Genomic DNA, 14471 nt, shown 5'->3' on the forward strand with positions numbered 1-14471 from the left:
CTATTGCTCTGTATGTTACTTTTGCTGCAGTATACAGGCTCACTCCTCACCTGCTGAAGTCAGTGGGAGTTTTGGGTTCAGAGAGAAAACGATCAAACCTTATGTTTTTATACTAAATGGATACCTAACACAGTCATATATAAATCACCTGGGCCAAATTCTCTGCTGGCATAAACTGGTACTGTTCCATTGAAATCACCAACAGAGAATTTCGCCTCCTGTCTACAGCCTTTTCTACCATGGAAGGCCAAGCCCTTTGTGACAAGACATTGCCACGGGAGATGATGTGACAGAATTTGCTAAATGCATTTCCTGTGGCTTAACTTCAGTAGAAAGTCCCCACTAAGTGGGGAGCAGCACCTTCACCATATGCTCCCTACCAGCCCCAGCACATACACCAGAGGCTTGCTATCCATTTTTACAAATGTTATGTCTAGTTTGGTATATGAAGTACTTTAGCTTGTAGCAATACACAGAAACTTTCTTCATGGCTATTGTGGGTTCTTCTACTAACTTATAGTTAATGCTAAATGTTTTACCTTATAGACATAACTGTCATTTGGATGGATCACAAAATACACATCTGTCTTCTTCCAAGGATGTTCCTTTGCAAAGCTTAAAACTTTGTCAATCATAATATCTGCCACTTCATCATTTGGCAAATTTAACACTCCAGTCCCAATTGCAGGGAAGGAAATTGAGGGAAGCTGATACTCCTGAATCTTAAGCAAACATCTTGACATTGCAGTTTTTAGTCCCTGCAGAAAAAAAAAAGGAGAGTTTTTGGACCTCACTTTACTTTTTGACCTGAAAAAGAGAAGTGAAAATCCACTGTAACTGAACATCACCTTGCGTGAATCACTGCTGCTTTGTGAGGACCATACTATGTGGAGCACAGACTTGCAGGCAAGATTGTATCCTTTTGTCAATATGAATTTCTCACAATATGGAGGAAGTTTTTGTAACTCAAACAGAAATTCCTTCTGAAGAGATAGGCCTGCTTTTTCCAGAATTGCTCTTGAAATGTTTCCTCTTGAGAGATCATCATTCATGACCACAGAATTAACAATAACTGCAGTCTGGAAGAAAAGAACACAAGATCTCAGTATATGTCACTTCAGCTAAATGCATATTTTACCTGCACTGCAGTTAGATCCCCACTTCAAATGTACCTGTGCAGCTGGTGAAGTTTTGCCTTATTAAAAACACCATCCCATCAAGACACTCCCCCTTTTAAGGTACATCTCACTGCATGCTTCTTTCGGCAGTGTGTAGAACACATACCAGCATACCCCCTGCCCCACCTGGGTATAACTAGCAGTGTTGCTGGTGAGGCATGTAGAGTAAAAAACATAGTTGAAGCCTGTGGATATGTACACAAGTATATCCCTTACATGCTTTCTACTCACCCAAGCTGTGCCTCCCCGTCTACACTGGTATTTTTATCTGCTGAAACTTTCCCCCTCTGTCTCCCCCTGCCAGAGCCTTTCATTGACAGGAGTAGCTATACACCGCAGCAGGCGGTGGAAACAACAGGCTTTTTGGTGTGGCGCACAGCTACACGTAGCCTACATGCCACTGACAATGGTGCATAATATAGATGTAGCCTTAGAGTAGTAAGCTCTGCCAGCCACACTAATAGTCCTCGCCATCTTGTGTACTCAGGAGGAGTTGCAAAATTATGACTGCCTTCTGTGCAGGAGCACTGTGGGAGGATGGAAATCCCTGAGCTTTCTCCTTCTGCCCATCACGTACTCCCTAGGGCTGCTATAATTTGGAACTGAATTTGAGAAATGCAAAACTTTTGCTTATAGTATTTTGACCACAGAAATAATGAGTTGAACCTTAGCTTGATTGTTTAAGAGTAATTAAAAATACAAGGCTCTGGGCTACACACATTCAGTTGCTTGGAAGGAATGTAACTTTTTATAGTCAGTTGGTAGAATTTCTCCACCTTCGACCAAAGATCATAATTGCTGCCCTTTATTTCCACATCTATAAAAATAAACTTCATAAGGAGTCAAGATGTTTCTTTAACACACAAGGTATGGAACATTTTGTAAAATACAGTATTTGTTAGAAACAAACTGTCATTAAAGCTTTGATGCAGCTTCCAGTCTAATCACCCTTTCTGGTTTGCCCACAATTAGGATTGCCATATTTTTTACCAGATTTTCCAGTTATAATAAGTGAAATAAGTCTATTTAAATCACATGCTGGTTAAAGATGATATTTACATTGTTTTTAGAAAATATCTTCAACTGTTGCAGTATAAGCTGAATGCCTCAATAGTGAGAGAGGAGCATTCATCCCATTCCTGAAAAAAAAGCAGGATCACAGAATCATAGGACTGGAAGGGACCTCGAGAGGTCATCTAGTTCAGTCCCCTGCACTCATGGCAGAATTAAGTATTATCTAGACCAGGGATGGCTGACCTGAGCCTGAGAAGGAGCCAGAATTTACCAATGTACATTGCCAAAGAGCCACAGTAATACATCAGCGGCCCTGCATCAGCTCCCCCTGCTCCCAGCGCCTCCCGCCCACCGGCAGCCCCACTGATCAGTGCCTCCTGCTCCCTCCCACACCTCCCCATCACCTGTTTTGTGGCATGCAGGAGGCTCGGGAGGCGGAAGGAGGAGTGAGGGCATGGCAGGCTCAGGGGAGGGGACGGGAAGGGGTGGAGTGGGGGCAGAGCCTGTGGCAGAGCCAGGGGTTGAGCAGTGAGCACCCCCTGGCACATTGGAAAGTTGGTGCCTGTAGCTCCAGCCCCGGAGTCGGTGCCTATACAAGGAGCTGCATATTAACTTCTGAAGAGCCGCATGTGGCTCCGGAGCCACAGGTTGGCCACCCCTGATCTAGACCATCCCTGACAGGTGTTTGTCTAACCTGCTCTTAAAAATCTCCAATGATGGAGATTCCACAACCTCCCTCGGCAATTTATTCCAGTGCTTAACCACCCTGACAGTTAGGAATTTTTTCCTAATGCCCAACCTAAACCCGCTTTTCTGCAATTTAAGCCCATTGCTTCTTGTCCTATCCTCAGAGGTTAAGAAGAACAATTTTTCTCCCTCCTCCTTGAAACAACCTTTTATGTACTTGAAAACTGTTATCATATCCCCTCTCATTCTTCTCTTTTCCAGACTAAACAAACCCAGTTTTTTCAATCTTCCCTCATAGGTCATGTTTTCTAGACCTTTAATCATTTTTGTTGCTCTTCTCTGGACTTTCTCCAATTTGTCCACATCTTTCCTGAAATGTGGTGTCCAGAACAGGACACAATATTCCAGTTGAGGCCTAATCAGTGCAGAGTAGAGCAGAAGAATTACGTCTCGTGTCTTGCTTACAGCGTTCCTGCATGATGTGATAGGAGCTAGGAGAGTAAACTTCTAGGGGATACATGAAAAAAAAGTTAACTATTAAAATATTATATTAAAAAAGTAAATGTTAACATAACTTTATTGTATTGACTGTCCTGACTATCTGTTGTTTTCTCCTATTCTCTCATAACAGGGCTCACTCACACTTTTCATAACTCAGTAGTATTATTATAAGAAGAGATCTGGGTATATAATGTATTGGTCCACTGATTCTAATGTTGGGTGGCTAAAGGCAAAAGGACAAGATGCACGTTTACTGGATCAATACAACATGCCTTCTAATCTCCTTGTGTCCAATCCTGCAAGGTGCAGGGATGCAACGCCATACTCAGCACTTCACAAGATCAGGGCCTTCATGTGCCGTTGGAAAGACTTACTTGCTGATCTTCAATGTGTCCTCTTATGATGTGTAGGCAGAGACCATTGATTGTGATGGAATCTGGAAGCAGGTTCGCTGAAGCTGGTGGAGTCTCCTGAAGTGCGTTGATGTCACTCCTGCCCAGCAACTCTTCACAGGCCTTTCTCATTGCTGTAGCTGTGGATTCAGCAACGTTCACCAAGTGGATTTCTTTGAACCAGCCAAATAATGGAGCCAGCTCAACAAAATTCTTTATAGTCCGTACCATCACATGAGCACATAAATCTAGTGGGAAGCCAAAAATTCCTGAGCTCACTGCAGGGATTGCAACAGACTTTATATTATTCTCTGGAGTATTAACATATTTCAGGACATTTATAATGGCTGTCTCAAGCAAGTGACAACATCTCTCACTTTCATTTGCAGACCATCTTGGACCTACTGTATGGATAACTTTCTTACAAGAAAGCCTGCCTCCACCTGTCACTGCTATCTGGCCAATGGTGAGAGTTCCATGGCGCTCAATGTAACATTTACTTCTTTGCTTAATTTCTGGCCCACCAGCTTTCACCAGGGCAAGAGCAAGGCCTCCAATATGGTGCAGATGTTCATGGGCTACATTCACCAAAGCATCAGCATTATGTCTTGTCATATCATCCATCCAAACAGATATCTCAATTCCTTCCTTCAGGCTTTTCCTGTATACTTCAAGGGGACATCTTATAGTCTTAAAGAGAGACATGCAACCAAACTTCTTTTCAATGAGGTCACGTAGACAGCTCTCTCTTCTCATAAGGATTTCATAAACATCTTTACTGATGGGAATTGTTAAATTCTCCTCTGTATCCTTGCTGGACACTGATAATAAAACAATTTGAAGAGAAATGTAGTAATCCAATGAAAAAACATTTTTAATGCAGACCATATTTTAAAGCTTTCAATCATTTTTTAAATTGAGTTGGAACGAAAAAGGAAAATTACTTACTGATCATTCCTTTTGTCATAGTCTTCTCTTCTCCTATTCTACCTTAGAGACACAGCAAGGACAGACAGTTTTTGGCTCCCTTTACCAGTAAAGCGAGGAGGCAAAGGCCTTACAAGTGAGAGCTTCCTTATAGAAGCCCCAGTCTGGCCCCATTCTTGCCCATGTCAGCTGCCATGACTAACTCTCCTCTTAACCCAGCCAGGCCAATCCTTTGTCTCCTACATCAAAGTGCAGCCTATGAGGACTCTGTTGTATGGGCCAGTTTACAACTTACACCCTCACCTTTGTTCCAATCAGATGCCATTCCCTGACTTCCCAGGAGAAACTCTTCTTCCTTCCTCTGTCCATGTGGACTTCCTGTCTGGACTCTGGGTCATCCCATTATCCCATCCTTCCAGGCCTTTTCTCTTTCCCTCCCTCCTTCTAATCCTTCCAATCCAATCCAAATCACCACTGATGTGAATTTCAGAGACGTGGGAAGCCCATTTTGATTGTGAAGAACAGAAAAGGCTAAGCATCAATATTCTGGAGCTGCCAGATATCCACCTCATCCTACAAACCTGTGAACACTTTGTTTTCCAGTCCCATGTTCTGACCCAATAAGCTCACTCTTTAGTTCTGCAGCTTCTCAGAGGCCCTTCCTTTTTGCCCACAGCAGAGAGTCCACATTCTCCCTACAAGTTTTAACTTTAAGTAGCACTGCAGGAGAAGAAAATGGGCCACCATCTCACCGTTTCACATAAGCCACCAAACAGCTTTCAGATCAACATTTTTTTTTAATCACAACCCACTGGGAGTGAATCTCAACTAGCAACGTAGAACTGCAAAGGTCTTTATACCATTACAAATCCCCTGAGTTACATAATCCTCTGTATTAGTAGATTTCTATAGAACTACATACAGGAGATCTCTTGTTAACTTGTTTGTGTAAATCCTTACAATTTGCATGAGTTTACCATACTTTTCAGCTGAGCTACAGTATCTAGTTCCCCTCTCAGTTATAGTCTAAAAATAGACTGTTGTGCATCTCATTGTCACTCAGGTGCACTGAATTTAAGCTGTTTTTCATCCAGGCATTTTTTCTTTAGCATACTTGTACTGTACTTTTTCAGGTGTGGGGAAATCATGTAAAACTAATTAAGCATAAAATTGACATCCTCGTCCAGGTTGTACATTTTGGTTTGCTTTCAACTAAACCATGTGCATGCTTTCAAGTGTACTTATTTTAGCTGCAGTGAAATTTCAGTTCAAAGAAGAAGGGAATAAATTCATAAATTCTAATTTACTCCATAAAGTGAAAAGAAAGCTTACCTGAATCGTAATCCTCCTTAGTGGTCTCTGGTGGTGAGAGTCTGGCTTCATAATTCACATGGCTTGATTCCAAAGAAAATACATCTGAATCACTCTGTTTTAAGAGTGAGGAACTAGCTTCTCTCTCTGTTCCCACATTTTTCAGAAAAGGAAGGTACTGCTGACCACTTATATTATGGTCTGTCTCAAAGCAACTGACCTGTCCACAGTAAGACAGCAAAGATGTTAACATGCTTTGCCTCTCACTTGATCTCAAAGGAGAACAAAACTCATTTTTGTAATAATTTAAGGACTGACTTGGGCTGTTCTGTATGTTGTCAAGCAATTCTGAATACTGATAATCTCCTTGAATATTGGAAAGCAAAGACTTGGAAAATGAATCCTGAGGAAAGGTCATGTTGAAGCAGCTCCATTGTTCTTGGGGTGATATGGTTTTCTTGGGTGATTTTGGAGGAATGGAAGAATTTAGGTTGTACAAAGAAGTGATGTCACAAAAATGCTGAAATGAAAGGAACAGACTTAAGGAATGTTTATGGTACAATTCAACACTATACAATCCAAATATGAAAAAAAGTTAAATTAGTTTTCAAGATCTTAAGATATAGATATATTTATCTGTCTGCCAAAAAGAAAAAGTTACAATTTCTCTGGTGGCCTTTCTGCGCTAACGGGAACATGGAGTATTTCATGCTGTGAGAAGATTTAATGGACAGGGGAGAACCAGATGAAAAGAAGAAAGTGTAAAAGGAAAAAGGTGAGGAAACATTTCATTGTAAAAAGCCCCAAAATTAAGATTAACATTAAAGAAAACATAGGCTCTAGGTCAGGAGTGGGCAAACTTTTTGGCCCGAAGGTCACATCTGGGTATGGAAATTGTATGGCAGGCCATGAATGCTCACAAAATTGGGGGTTAGGGTGCGGGAGGATACTCTGGGCTGGGACCAAGGGGTTCAGAGGGTGGGAGAGGGATCAGGGCTGGGTCAGGGGGTTGGGGCGTGGGAGGGTGTCAGGGGTGCAGGCCTACACGGAGGCGCAGCCAGGCAGCTCTGTGCGCTCCTTGTCCTCAGGTGCCACCCCTGCAGCTCCCATTGGCCCACAATGGGAGCTGTGGGGGCGGTGCTTGGGAGGGGGGCAGCGAGCGGAGCCCCCTGGCTGCCCCTACGCATAGGAGCCAGAGAGGAGACATGCTGCTGCTTCCAGGAGCTGCATGGAGTGGGGCAAGGCCCTGACCCCTCTCCCCGGAGGGAGCGCTGGAGCAGGGCAAGCCCTGGACTCCGCTCCGCAGCGGGAGCTAGAGGGCCGAATTAAAACTTCTGGAGGGCCAGATGCGGCCCCCGGGCCATAGTTTGCCCATCCCTGCTCTAGGTAATAAAAGACACCTTGTTCTGAACACTCCAGAGAAAACGTTGATGGCTGGGATATACACTGCCCCTCTTGAGTAACACTTTTAGAAACCTCCAACACTGATGTAAAGGGGACCCAACTCAATGGTTAAATATTAGTATATATGTCAATTCAGATATGAATAAAAAATACTCTAAAGCAATAAGGACTAATGCAGCTGGCAAGCAATGAAAAAAATATAATAACTTGGTTATCTGATTAGTTTTTAAAATATTAGAAAATATAAACATATAACCTCAGAAACCCTTATTTATTAAACAGACAGCTGGACTGCTAGTAAAATATATAAATTCACTATGTCCAACCTTTAAAACTTTTTCTGGAACCTCAGGCAGGAGTTCCTGAAGTTGGTCAAAAGTTGCCAACAACAGCCACTTCAGTGAAGACCCCTTCTTTAGCAGGAGCTGAGCTACTAGAGGGTTTATACATGGAAAAGTAAGCAAGCACTTCTCTGCCTGGGGGGAAAAAAGTCACTGTCAGCTTCCAAAATGATCCATTTGGGACATTCAGCTTGCTCTGTCGTTAGAAGGCAAAGAGAATATCATCTTTATATAATCTCTGGACATAGAATCTGTCACAGAACCACAATTCTGAGCAGGCAGGCCTTGAATACACCACCTAAACATCTATAAATAGAATATCTTTCTAGTGGGGGAACAAATTATGCACAACTGGATGGTAAGAAAGGTGTATAGGAAGATGAAAGTAACAGCTCTATACCTAAGGTTGACAACAGTGATCCATTTAATCTGGATTTTCAACACACACTCCAAATTTACTTACTTTGGACCCAAAAAGTCACATGTTTACTCTCAGGTTAGAATAGATTTTTTTCGCCCCAAGTTCAAGGGAAACTGCCCAAGCTGTGTGTTGTACTCTACATAAGGCCCTTCGTTTTCAGGTTTTATTTGGCTTAAAAAGTTCTGGGAATTTAGGGGGAAGCGAGGGGTGCCCAGTACTCATGGGCGGCAGCAGTTGGGAGTCTGGGCTGCCAGGATCCAGCTGCCTGCCCATCTTGCTCCCCAACTAAGCAGAAGTAGATGGGCCGCGCTGAAGGCCTGGAGTCAGGAGGTGGCTCTGCCCGGCAGGGAAAGCAAATGGGGACTATCACCCAGCTCCCCTGCCAATCATGCTCCCCCACTACACACTGGGCTACCTGGCAGGGAGCCACCTGATAGGGGAGCCCCTCCCTCGGCTGCAGGGGCTCAGCTCCTTTCCCATCTTGTCATCTCACTTCCCCATGCAGATAGGCTGATCCAGCATGTAAATATGTATTCATCAATTATCTGATGAGTAAATAAACAAACTTTTACTATCTTAGGCTCCATACTGCAAGCACGGGACTAGTCCCATTGACTTTAATGGGATAAAATATATACTTATAGTTAAGCATGTGCTTAACTGCTATGTTGGCTTGGAATCTAAGTGTTCAGAACCCTGCAGGATTCAGCCATTGTTCCGTAATCTGGCCCAGTTTAGTTAACTTTTAGAATTTGGTGCACAGGATTACAGTGTCACAATAAACAGGATGAGTCTTTTCCAGCCGAGATATTCAGATTGATTTGCTCCCTGGGATATTCTACTGCCTCTTAACACTGAGGGTGAATCCCTCTTCCAGCACAGCTGCCCCTGAAAGCACTGGGGAATGAAAATTGCATCTACTTGTGCCTGTATGGATGATTCAGGCCCATTGTGTTTTATTTGACAACAAAACAATAGAAAACTGGAATAATGAAAACAACCTAGCATTTTAAATTGCTTACAAACAGTAAAAGAACTGCTACACTTAGCACAAAGACAAACAAACCTCAGATGGCAAGATAGAAAGCCAGGATTTGTCCAACCATTCATGAGGATTTGCTTTAGAAGACATCAAAATGTTGTCAGAAATCTGACGAACTAACAATGCTGTCTCTTCAACCCCTGGCACAAGAGCTACCTAAAATAATTTAAAATACTTTAGCTCAAAGGTTATACTTATACATTGGTCTGCAGCAGGCAAGAAACTAGAAAACTTAAAGATGGTCCTGAAACCAAAGGCCCATAGTCATTAAAATTGCTCCATGCAAGTGATATGAAGGGCTGTAGCCTCCATCTTCAGCCCTACACACTGGCTCTGGATTACTCAAACTCTATGTAGGTAAAATTAATTTCACTACAACACCTTTTAGATATGATCAAGTATGTAGCTATAACAATATTCCCTTTCAAAAAAGGTAATTCTTGTGAGCCTAAATTTGATATGTTATAGTAAAGTTGTAATAAGTTCCAGGAATTCAGGATATTTAGCATTTTGAATGCCTAAGTAATTTTCTAGTGAATTACTGAACATACACATTGAATTGTACAAGGACAGACTTTCAGATATGTCATTTCCCTGTAGCTAATTTGACTAGGATAACTTTGCAGCAGATTTTAATGTATATGTGACAGTAAATCACCTTATCTTTGCAATTTATTTTATGCATTTATATCAGCTAGTCACACATACCAACCTGATGAATCACAAAAACTTTCCCCTCTTTTTTAAATTTCTACTACTAATTTCTACTACTATTTTTAATGGATAAAATTTCTTCTGAGTACACTTAGTACATCCCTCTGCCCCAATTATAAAGTTTGCTGGTGTAATGACACCAGTAGAGAAAGCTTTTTTTTCTCTTTTAAAACAATAGATTTGTCTCTGAAGAATCTTGTAAATCACCTTCTTTAGTATCTTTTTACAAACAGTGACATTAACTTTGACTTGTGAGTCAAAATGTAAGCCACACCACACTACAAAAACTAAGATAATACAGCTGGGTTCATATACACAATAATGGATTGATAAAATTATGTTTTCTGAGTATTATGACCGCTAGTGGTAAAACACAGCTATTTCTGATTCTTAGTATGAGCCTTATTCAATGTCCATTGAAGTCAATCCGAGCCTCATCCAATAGCAGTGATCACGCTCCTACATCTCATTTTAATCAGGTATTTAAATTTAAAATATTTCATAAGTTTCATTTTGAGTACATGCTTTATCAAATATTTTGGTAATGGCATAGAGGTGGTTTTATGATACTGAAGGTAAAAGTAGACTTATAGACATCTTTACTAAAGAAATTACCTTCACTTCAAAGTCTTCTGATTTCTGTGAAAATGGAACCAAAGCAGCATAAATTAAGGATAGATGATGCAGAGTCTTTCCTGTGAGGCTGTACCTGAAACAGAGTTGCATTATACTCACTATAAATACACTATACAAGGGGCAGCTTTAGCTTAGGTTCAATTGCACCTACAGAAATCATGAAACTAAGGGTGCCGAACCTGAGTAGCACTGTGACCCTGTGTGCCATGTCATAACACCTGGAGTGGGGCACCAGGCCCAGGCCCAGACCTACAGGACTGGGTTGTTGCTGTGGGGTGAGTGAGGGGCAGGCTTGCTTGCCAGGCCATCACCCCTACCTCTGGGGTTCTCACCTCTGCACCAGGCTGTGGGTATTTATTGGATTATTATCCAATATTATGCTTCCTAATTTTGTTCTTACCAGTATTGTTGAAATAATACATAAATAATAGATCATGCTCTCCTTTGTATTTATTTTTTGTTTTGTTTCATACTGCAATTACACTAGAGTTATTCGCAAAAAGAAAAGGAGTACTTGTGGTACCTTAGAGACTAACCAATTTATTTGAGCATAAGCTTTCGTGAGCTACAGCTCACTTCATTGGATGCAGGAGGTTGCATCTGCCCCTGCACTACACATTACAGATATTTGATAGCTGAATATAATATTTTCAAAATGACAGACAAATTCTTCTGGGACTGTGTAATTTGCCAGCCAGAATTCTGAATATTAACTACAGCTCTGTGAACATTAATTAATAAATAGCTCTGCAAGGAGCAACCGGAATGCAGCTGAATCACTCAACAGGAGAGGCTGCATTGTGAGGGAGAAAAATGATGTCAGTCTTCAGTGCACAGTCAGTGCTATGAGGCAACAACACTGGAAGGGAACCCAGTTAATAAGGGAAAGAGCCCAAAGAGAAGGTAGCCAGTGCAGGGAGGATGTACTGCTTACCACTAGCTTACAGGAGAAGGCTTATGGGAAGAAAATGGGTGGTTACATGAGACAGCAGAATCAGAGATTCAGGAACTACTTATGAATGAGGCAGAGCTTCTGGAGCAAAAGCAGAAGGGTCACTGGAAATGACTGACAGATTTGGAAAATACATGCATAGCTGCCAGGCAGGATATAATGCTGATGCCATGATTAACGGACATGTACTTGTAGGACATTAGTTTATTGTAGTGCATTACAATGCGCGGTTCCAGTGGTTACTGTTGTCAAGCCAGTATTGTCTCCAGATATGTTGATTTTCCCTTTTTTAATATCAAAGGATGTCTGATCTAAGTATTAACTGCTTAGAAAAGTAAATTTCTTTTTAAAACTGAATGGTTTATCTCTTGAACATGACCAAAAATAATTTAAAAACTCAAAATACCCTGTTTTGACCCTTTAGGGTACCAAGAAATTAATTGCCATGTAAATCAGTCTACTGGTCCCAAAATAAAAGTATGGCAACACAGAAATTGAGTGAAAAGTCCAATGCAAACTAGAAACACACTGGAAGTTGAATATGTCGCTATTTATATTGTTGTAAAGGCAGTGCATGACTTGCAATTAAATTTTAACATTTTGTTAAGTTACTTAGTTCTAGTAAATCATTTCGCATAGTGACAACTCTGCTTTATAATACCATGCTAGTAGAATGAATGTTTAACTTACTCTGAATTCAGTCTCTCTCTGGAATACAAAATGATCCAACAGCAACTGTATTGGAGTGATAGTGCCATCAGTCTTAATATGATATTATCAGAGGATTTCTCATAATTCAGTTCTTCCAAAGTCTACAGCAAAATTAGCACAAAAAAGGTAAAAAAATTGAATATATTTACAAGGCTGCTGTAAGATTTAAAATGTGCATCGCTATAATGTAAACTTTACAGTTGAGAAGGAGCCTTATTAAGTGGATAAAGCTCACTGGACTGGAAGCCAGGAAACCTAGATTCTATTCGGACTTTTATTCTGTGTGAATTTTGGCAAGTCAATTGACCTCACCATGCCTCAGTTTCCCCTTTTGTAAAATGGGGATATTTATGTACCACACAGGTTTGTTCTTAGGCTTACAGAGAACTATAAAAGTGCAAATTATTATTATTAATCTTTACCTTAATCAACCTATACGTATTACACTATGGATGTATTGGATTTATAAAGTACAATGTGGCTAAATACTACGCTGTAGGAGGGTGTAGATGTGTTCTGTTTTCAATATTAATATATGATTTTATACTCAATTTATCTTGCAATATCAGTTTTTCTAGCTGTAGAGTTTCAGTCATACACTGAGTACATGAACAGACATAAGGAATTTTAATAACAAAGTACATATGATCATGTTCAGTTGTTCAGACCGTAGTGCAGGGCAAAGTCTTCTCTATATAAGTATGTATACCTTGTTTACATGAAAGGAATTAACATGCATATCAATGAGAGGATATAGTCATGTATAACTTGAATTGTTCACTACATATTTTCAATTATACAACCCCTTTTTCAAGTGTGGGGTCTTTAATAATAAATATTCTCAAAATCACTTCAGGGATTTTAGAACAGAACTGATGACAGGGATAATGCAGGTCAACTTTGCAGGTATTCTGTTATCAAGCATAAGTGTAGAAAGAAGATGTAATACAAGATCAATCAGTAAATACCTCAATGATGTAAACAGAATTTTGGATTCATTCAACTATGGAATAACTTCTGGGATGAGAAGCTATTAGGATCTGAAACTGTCATCTCAAGGAGGGGGTTAAGAGGAACAACAAAAATGGCTAGATGGCTGGAGAGACTGGCTTACAAGGAAAGATTAAGGGAGGTAACTGAGTGCGGAATTTGACCATGTTGGTCTAATTTTGTACCTCAATAATTATGGCAGTGCGTTCATCTATTGTTATCACGATGTATCGATCTGTACCTCCAAAGAGCTGTAATGATTCACTGCAACTTCTCTCAACAAAAGTAATATTGTACCTACAGAATACACAAACTGTCAGTAAATTTCATTTAAGTGAAATGATGAAATCTTCCTAAAAGGAGAGGAATGTTGTTGTGAAGTCCTTTTATTTAACTCTCCAACTCCAATTATATGGATTTTTAATTTCTTGATCTATCTCCTGAACCCCCCAACTATACTTCAATTAAGACATATATATTCAAAGGTCAAAAATCAATATAGTGAGACTTAAATATTTCAATATTTATTCTGTTAGGTTTAATTCCACATTCATTTAATATTACCTTGATGTACTGCCACAGTCTGCACAGGAGGTTGCAGTTTCATGAAACAACATTATGTAATGCAGAGACTGATGTTTATAAGTCAGCAAAACATTCTGATGTTGAGATTTGCAGTATAGCAAAGTCAATCCTTTTAACTTCTTGTTGAGAAGCTATAGCTGTATTACATTGCCTCTGACAACTAAAAAAGATTTTAGCAACCTGCTACCCTGATTATTAGCCATTCCTTCCTCATTTAGGGCCATATGCCTCCTCTCTACCACTGTGCAGCACAGAGAGACTGAAAGGAGTGAAATTCCCCTCTAGTGGCCCTCAAATTGCCAGAGTGAGGGAAGTGAACCAAAATAGCATCCACACTCCTTGTGTTAGTGAAAGACCCTTTGAATGAACACCACCTGCTCAGGGCTCTGAGAGAGTCAGTTGATTAGAGGGGGAGCCACTCTATGGGGCATCATCCTCAGCAAACACAAGGGAGCTAAAACTGACCCTGCCAGCATTAAGTCACACAAGAAACTTGCACCTTTTCTGATATCCAGTGGAAAAAACGAATGTGTCCAGATATTATCTATACACTCAGAGGCAGTGTGACTGGTGACCTGCTGTGAAATTCCAGAATTCTTTGCTGATCCATTCAATGGTTCCCCAATTCCAGGAAAATTTAGGTAAAAAGCACTGACTGGGTCTCT

The 14471-nt window shown here is 40.6% G+C and overlaps 1 protein-coding gene across 1 annotated transcript in view; it reads right to left on the reverse strand.

Annotated features, from left to right (window-relative positions):
• SHOC1 (shortage in chiasmata 1) overlaps positions 1-14471 on the reverse strand; it is a 145998-nt gene that overhangs the window by 11872 nt on the left and 119655 nt on the right. The window contains exons 22-30 of the mRNA XM_043547362.1: positions 13407-13518; positions 12211-12332; positions 10548-10641; positions 9243-9374; positions 7741-7890; positions 6032-6530; positions 3755-4593; positions 849-1079; positions 540-758 (exon numbers count right to left, since the gene is read on the reverse strand). Of these exons, the coding sequence (XP_043403297.1) occupies positions 540-758; positions 849-1079; positions 3755-4593; positions 6032-6530; positions 7741-7890; positions 9243-9374; positions 10548-10641; positions 12211-12332; positions 13407-13518 (2398 nt within the window). The remainder of the gene's footprint in view (positions 1-539; positions 759-848; positions 1080-3754; positions 4594-6031; positions 6531-7740; positions 7891-9242; positions 9375-10547; positions 10642-12210; positions 12333-13406; positions 13519-14471) is intronic.

Source organism: Chelonia mydas, chromosome 5, assembly GCF_015237465.2.
Source record: "Chelonia mydas isolate rCheMyd1 chromosome 5, rCheMyd1.pri.v2, whole genome shotgun sequence".
NCBI classification, from domain to species: domain Eukaryota; kingdom Metazoa; phylum Chordata; order Testudines; family Cheloniidae; genus Chelonia; species Chelonia mydas.